This window comes from Dendrobates tinctorius, unplaced genomic scaffold (assembly GCF_039654945.1).
Source record: "Dendrobates tinctorius isolate UK_male_01 unplaced genomic scaffold, ASM3965494v1 ptg000017l, whole genome shotgun sequence".
Lineage (NCBI taxonomy): Eukaryota > Metazoa > Chordata > Amphibia > Anura > Dendrobatidae > Dendrobates > Dendrobates tinctorius.
In genome coordinates this window covers 14825829-14833682 of record NW_027361685.1, presented here as the reverse complement: position 1 = coordinate 14833682, position 7854 = coordinate 14825829, and the positions used below count along the sequence as shown (strand labels likewise).

The 7854-nt window shown below is 39.1% G+C and overlaps 1 protein-coding gene across 1 annotated transcript; it reads right to left on the bottom strand.

Annotated features, from left to right (window-relative positions):
- Positions 1–1865: 1865 nt before the first annotated feature.
- LOC141082359 (uncharacterized) lies at positions 1866–5749 on the bottom strand. The gene is made up of 2 exons (XM_073566300.1): positions 5743–5749; positions 1866–4763 (listed from the first exon to the last, which is right to left on the bottom strand). The coding sequence occupies exons 1-2, from the start codon at positions 5747–5749 to the stop codon at positions 2899–2901; spliced, it is 1872 nt and encodes a 623-aa protein (XP_073422401.1). The 3' UTR covers positions 1866–2898.
- Between the last annotated feature and the right edge of the window lie 2105 nt (positions 5750–7854).

The window sequence follows — 7854 nt, the reverse complement described above, 5'->3', positions numbered from 1 at the left end:
GCCAGAATTAAGTTTTTTTGGTTGCCACACTATTGCATTAAAATACAATAACAGGCGATCAGAAGATCATATCTGCACCAAAATGGTATCATTAAAAACGTCAGCTCGGCACACAAAATATAAGCCTTCACCCAACGCAAGATCATGAAAAATCAAGATGCGACGGGTATCGGAATATGGAGCAATTCTTTCATACTTTACCTAATGAAGAGGAGTTATTTTTACTGATATTTGTTTATTTTCTGTTGGTATTTGGTTTATCCTATAAAACTCCCATATAATATTCTCACCTTGAATTTATCCTATAAAACTCCCATATAATATTCTCACCTTGAATTTATCCTATAAAACTCCCATATAATATTCTCACCTTGAATTTATTCTATAAAACTCCCATATAATATTCTCACCTTGAATTTATCCTATAAAACTCCCATATAATATTCTCACCTTGAATTTATTCTATAAAACTCCCATATAATATTCCATCTTGAATTTATTCTACAAAACTCCCATATAATATTCTCACCTTGAATTTATTCTATAAAACTCCCATATAATATTCTCACCTTGAATTTATCCTATAAAACTCCCATATAATATTCTCACCTTGAATTTATTCTATAAAACTCCCATATAATATTCTCACCTTGAATTTATTCTATAAAACTCCCATATAATATTCTCACCTTGAATTTATCCTATAAAACTCCCATATAATATTCTCACCTTGAATTTATCCTATAAAACTCCCATATAATATTCTCATCTTGAATTTATTCTATAAAACTCCCATATAATATTCTCACCTTGAATTTATCCTATAAAACTCCCATATAATATTCTCACCTAGAATTTATCCTATAAAACTCCCATATAATATTCTCACCTTGAATTTATTCTATAAAACTCCCATATAATATTCTCACCTAGAATTTATCCTATAAATCTCCCATATAATATTCTCACCTTGAATTTATTCTATAAAACTCCCATATAATATTCTCACCTTGAATTTATCCTATAAAACTCCCATATAATATTCTCACCTAGAATTTATCCTATAAAACTCCCATATAATATTCTCACCTTGAATTTATTCTATAAAACTCCCATATAATATTCTCACCTAGAATTTATCCTATAAAACTCCCATATAATATTCTCACCTTGAATTTATTCTATAAAACTCCCATATAATATTCTCACCTTGAATTTATTCTATAAAACTCCCATATAATATTCTCACCTAGAATTTATTCTATAAAACTCCCATATAATATTCCATCTTGAATTTATTCTATAAAACTCCCATATAATATTCTCACCTTGAATTTATCCTATAAAACTCCCATATAATATTCTCACCTTGAATTTATCCTATAAAACTCCCATATAATATTCCATCCTTGAACGCACGCCACGTGCATCATGTTTTTGTACAATCTGTGAATAATATATATAGGTTCTCCCCGTCTGAGTTATTTTTGAAGGTCAACAAAATACGATTTTCCTGTAATTCATTTCTCACACTCTAGGTATAATAATGACTTTTCCCTGTGTGGGATTTTTGATGTTTAAAAAGGTTGTTGGTACTTGCTTTCTTGGGTCTCTTGAGGTTTTTACGTCATGTGAGCCCTGTGCCCAATCAGCGCTGATGTCACTGTCCCCACCTTCGGACAAATCAAGCATCATGAGGCCGTCAGAGAGCAGCCGCAGCCCTGGCTTCATGTTGATGTTCAATATGTCCGAAGGAACAGTGAAGCTGCTGCTGATTGGGTGCAGGGCTCGTGTGATGTGAGAACCTCACATAAGCCCCGGGACAGTGAGTCTCAACACCGCTGAAGTGGAGCCGGCACGCCAGCGGAGTATGAGTGTTTTTATTTTAATGAGGCCAAACATAAGGAATGAGTTCACTGAGAAAAAAAAATATATATACCGTGTTTTTTGGACTATAAGACACACCTAGGTTTAGAGGAAATTAGGAAAAAAAATTGAAGCAAAAAATGTGGTTAATTCTGTACTTAATATCCCTTATCCTGGTGTATATGGTCCCCTCATCCCTATTCTGATACACATGGCCCCCTCATCCCTACCCTGGTATACATAGATCCCTCATCCCTATCCTAGTATGCATGGGCCCATCCTTATCCTAGTATGCAGGGTCCCATCCTATTGTGGCATGATTGGCCCCATCCCGCTCCTGGTATGCAGTGCCCCATCTCATCGTAGTATGCATGGCCCCCATCCTTATCCTGGTATGCAGGGCCCCCATCTCTTCCTAGTATGCAGGGCACCATCACTATTCGGGTATGACTGGCCCCCCATTCCAGTCCTGCTATGCATAGCCCAATCCTTATAATTGGCCCCCATCCTGGTATCCATGGCCCCATCACAAAACATTAAGAAAAAAGCATTACACTTACCTACCCGGCGCTCCCTTGCTGAATCCTGCTCTGATACCAGCAACTGCTTTATGCTTGGAAGCAGCACATGGCAGGGACATAATGCGTTGCTCACAAGCAGAGCACAGCTGCTGGAGTACTCGCCGTTAAAACTATTTCACCATTATGAACATAAAAAAGGCTTCTCCCCTATGTGACATCTCTGATGTTTATTAACAGTTGATTTCCAAGTAAAATATTTCCCACATTAAGAAAATAAAAAAAGCTTCTCTGTGTGACTGCTCTGATGTCTAACAAGATTCCCTTTCCGGTTAAAATATTTCCCACAATCTGAACAGGAAAAAGGCTTCTCCCCTGTGTGAGTTCTATGGTGAGTAACAAGCAGTGATTTACGTGCAAAACATTTCCCACATTCTGAACAGGAAAAAGGCTTCTCCCCTGTGTGACTGCTCTGATGTCTAACAAGATTCTCTTTCCGGATAAAATATTTCCCTCAATCTGAACAGGAAAAAGGCTTCTCCCCTGTGTGAGTTCTATGGTGAGTAACAAGCAGTGATTTATGTGCAAAACATTTCCCACATTCTGAACATGAAAAAGGCTTCTCTCCTGTGTGAGTTCTTTGGTGTTCATTAAGATTCCCTTTCTGGTTAAAACATTTCCCACATTTTGAACTGGAAAAAGGTTTCTCCCCCATGTGACTGCTCTGATGGCGATCAAGATGCCATTTCTGGTTAAAACATTTCCCACATTCTGAACAGGAAAATGGCTTCTCCCCCGTGTGAGTTCTTTGGTGACTAACAAGATGCCATTTCTGGTTAAAACATTTCCCACATTCTGAACAGGAAAAAGGCTTCTCTCCTGTGTGAGTTCTTTGGTGTTCATTAAGATTCCTTTTCTGGTTAAAACATTTCCCACATTCTGAACAGGAAAATGGCTTCTCCCCCGTGTGAGTTCTCTGGTGACTAACAAGATGCCATTTCTTGTTAAAACATTTCCCACATTCTGAACAGGAAAAAGGCTTCTCTCCTGTGTGAGTTCTTTGGTGTTCATTAAGATTCCCTTTCTGGTTAAAACATTTCCCACATTTTGAACAGGAAAAAGGTTTCTCCCCTGTGTGAGTTCTATGGTGTTCATCAAGATTCCCTTTCTGGTTAAAACATTTCCCACATTCTGAACATGAAAAAGTCTTCTCTCCTGTGTGAGTTCTTTGGTGTTCATTAAGATTCCCTTTCTGGTTAAAACATTTCCCACATTTTGAACTGGAAAAAGGTTTCTCCCCCGTGTGACTGCTCTGATGGCGATCAAGATGCCATTTCTGGTTAAAACATTTCCCACATTCTGAACAGGAAAATGGCTTCTCCCCCGTGTGAGTTCTTTGGTGACTAACAAGATGCCATTTCTGGTTAAAACATTTCCCACATTCTGAACAGGAAAAAGGCTTCTCTCCTGTGTGAGTTCTTTGGTGTTCATTAAGATTCCTTTTCTGGTTAAAACATTTCCCACATTCTGAACAGGAAAATGGCTTCTCCCCCGTGTGAGTTCTCTGGTGACTAACAAGATGCCATTTCTTGTTAAAACATTTCCCACATTCTGAACAGGAAAAAGGCTTCTCTCCTGTGTGAGTTCTTTGGTGTTCATTAAGATTCCCTTTCTGGTTAAAACATTTCCCACATTTTGAACAGGAAAAAGGCTTCTCCCCTGTGTGAGTTCTTTGGTGTATATCAAGATTCCCTTTCTGGTTAAAACATTTCCCACATTCTGAACATGAAAAAGTCTCCTCTCCTGTGTGAGTTCTTTGGTGTTCATTAAGATTCCCTTTCTGGTTAAAACATTTCCCACATTTTGAACAGGAAAAAGGTTTCTCCCCTGTGTGACTGCTCTGATGGCGATCAAGATGCCATTTCTGGTTAAAACATTTCCCACATTCTGAACAGGAAAAAGGCTTCTCCCCTGTGTGCGTTCTATGGTGAATAACAAAATTTGATTTACGTGCAAAACATTTCCCACATTCTGAACATGAAAAAGGCTTTTCTCCTGTGTGAGTTCTATGGTGAGCAACAAGCAGTGATTTACGTGCAAAACATTTCCCACATTCTGAACATGAAAAAAGCTTCTTTGCCTTAGGAGCAGTTTGTTTTTCATTGCCTTTTTTGTGACTTTGATTTTTCTTAGTAGTCAGTAATGAATCAGAAGATGGGACCTGTTTCATAGGATCAGATGACAGATCTTTGCTGTGAATGGATGATGGTATATCTGGAGTAATGGCATTCACTTCAGTTGTATCTTGTAGGATCTCAAGATCATCAGATTTAAAACTTGAAGATGTCAGCTGTCCCTCTGATCTCCTGGTACAGTCATCTGCTAAGATAAAAAAAACAATTATTTTTAATAAAATATCCTTGAGTTTAATATTTTTGAACATTTCTATTTAAACTGTACATAAAAATGGCAAGCTATGTAAAAACTTTAATTATTTACCAAGACAATGACAGTTCACAGTCTAATAGAAAACCTTGCTGGATGAGCCAGTAGTGTGCGGTGTTCAACTGTTTGTTCATTCTGCCTCCCAAATATCAAATATAAAGAAACCAATGTTATGCAGGTGAAAATAATACCAATTCTCATCTCACAAAAAACAAGTCCCCACTCAGGTCCATCATCTGTCAATGGAAAAACAGAGGTTCCCGCACTATTAGTGGCTCAAAGGCGGCTGAAAAGTAACAGAGTTTCTATAAACCAATCCAGCAAAATCCGCTCTCACTTCGGAGTCTTGCAGTGTGCGCAAACAACATTTAGGATCCCTGTATTTAGCAATATTATAGTGAGAAGAATCCACTTAATTTGCGGTGTCTCCTGGAGCACAATCTGGGCGCTATGTGCTGGGTAATAACATGGCAAATGTGTAATTTTCACTCTCCAACATCCACTGCGTGTTAATTTCCAGAAAGTGGCTGTGGAGTCAAAATATTCACTCCTCCTACACACGTGGTTAAAATTGTTGGTACCCCTCGTTTAATGACGAGAAATCCCACAATGGTCACAGAAATAACTTGAATCTGACAAAAGTAATAATAAATAAAAAATCTATGAAAATGAACAAATGAAAGTCAGACATTGCTTTTCAACCATGCTTCCACAGAATTATAAAAAAATAAAACTCATGAAATAGGCCTGGACAGAAATGATTGTACCCTTAACTTAACCGCTTCGTGACCACCAACGTTAGATAAACATCGGCGCTAGCAGGGCTTTGTGCAGCGCGGACGTTTGTCTACGGTCGGCAGTTTTGTGCTCATCGGGACCCCACATACCTTATAACTAGGGGATTTCGCCGCACAACACATCCTGTGACCCTCGACCTCATTGAGATCTGATTGGTTCAGGTCCTTATGACATCAGCGTCACACCAGCCAATGAGTCAAATCACTGGGAAAGTTTGTTGCAGCAGTGAACTTTCCCGGGTGATCTGCCCCATAAAAACGCTGTTTCTCCTCAGATCTCCTGTCAGTGAGAGATTAGAGGAGAAGCAGTGTTACAAGTGCTGCTGCCAACAGCTGTGTCAGTCAGCGATTGTGCTATAAAGTAACAATACAGATAAGGCAGGTTAGGGTTAGTGCTATAGTTAGGGTTAGTGTTGGGGCTAAAGTTAGGGGTAGGCTAAGAATTAGGCTTTTCTCAAATGCTTCCCAAATTATTTGGTCACGTCGTAGTTTTCAATTTCCGGTAAAAAAATAAAAACGAATAAAATGGCCCGTCAGTACTATAGTACAGAGGAGGCTTATGAACTTTTATGTTCTGATAGCGAAGAAACTGCAGTGTCAGATGGGGATGTGGATTTCGAGGGCTTTAGTAGCAGCGACAGTGATAGCTCAGAAATGAGCAGTGATTCTGGTCCATCCTCACACACAAGGACCAGTACAACAAGGAGGACAAATAGCGCTTCTGGAGAAATGTCTCCAACTCAGGGAACAATGCCCAGTACTAGCGCTGTCCCTAGTGCTCGAGAATTGGCGCACACCAATGTCCAAGGGGCTTTGCCTCTTGATGTAGCATTTCCCAGATGGGAGGCTTCGGATTCGGCTACTCCATTCATCCCTAATTTTAATGCCATTCCTGGTATAAATGTGGAGGTGGAAAATTTTGGACCAATTATTTTTTTAATTTGTTTCTGACAGATAGCTTGCTAGAGCATATTGTCCTACAGATTTATATGTGTCCCAATTCATCAGCCAGAATCCACGATCCTATTATGCTAGGTCAAATTTATGGAACCAACTAATGTCCTAGAAATGAAAACATTTTTAGGACTTACAGTCGCTATGGGGCTTGTTAAAAAAATGACCATTCTGTCCTATTGGTCCAACTGCCCTGTTCAAGCCACCGCTATATTTCCTGCCGTTCTTCCTAGGACCTGTTATCAAATGCTCATGAGATTTTGGCATTTTAATGACAATAGTCAATGCCTGCCCAGAAATGTCCCAGAACATGACAGACTATTCAAAATCAGACCCATCATCGAAGACTTGACAGAAAAGTTGTTAAAGCTCTACACCCCAACAGAAAACATTTCCATTGATGAGCCCCTTGTAAAATTCAGAGGAAGACTGCACCTCAAGCAATTTATTCCTTCTAAGAGGACAAGGTTCGGAATAAAGCTCTATAAAATGTGCGAGAGTTCAACCGGATACACATCAGCTTTTCACATTTATAAGGGAAAAGACAGCCAACTAAACCCACCAGGACGCCCTACTTATCTGGGGACATCTGGAAAAATGGTTTGGGAGCTGATAACTCCATTTTTACAATAAGGCTACAATCTGTATGTTGACAACTACTACACCAGCATACCTCTATTTAAAGGTCTGGTTGAACATAACATAGGGGCTTGTGGGACCATTCACAAAAACCGTCAGGAGTTTCCACAATCATTGGTCAGCAAAAAGCTCCGAAAGGGGCAGTCAGGGGCTTTACACAATGGAGAGCTGCTTGTCCTTAAGTATAAGGATAAAAATGATATTTTTATCCTGAGCTCGATCCACACAGATGCCACAAGGGCCACTGCAGACCAACAGGGATCCACTACTCCAAAACCTGTGTCTGTCAGTGACTACAACAAATATATGGGGTGTGGACCTTGCAGATCAGGTTCTACAGCCATACCAAGTATCAAGAAAATCATATATCTGGTATAAAAAGTTAGTCATGTATTTGTTTCAGGTGGCCACATATAATTCTTTTGTGTTATACAAAAAAGCCGGAAATGCAGATACTTTCCTTCATTATCAGGAAAAGGTCACTGAAAATCTTGTTTTTGATAATTTTGTCCCCACCAATCCTTTAGAATGTGAAGATGTGAGAAGACTCACTGAGCGACATTTTATTGCACTCATCCCAGTAACTGAAACAAGAAAGAACCCCCAGAGAAGATGTCGTGTATGTTCCTAGAGAG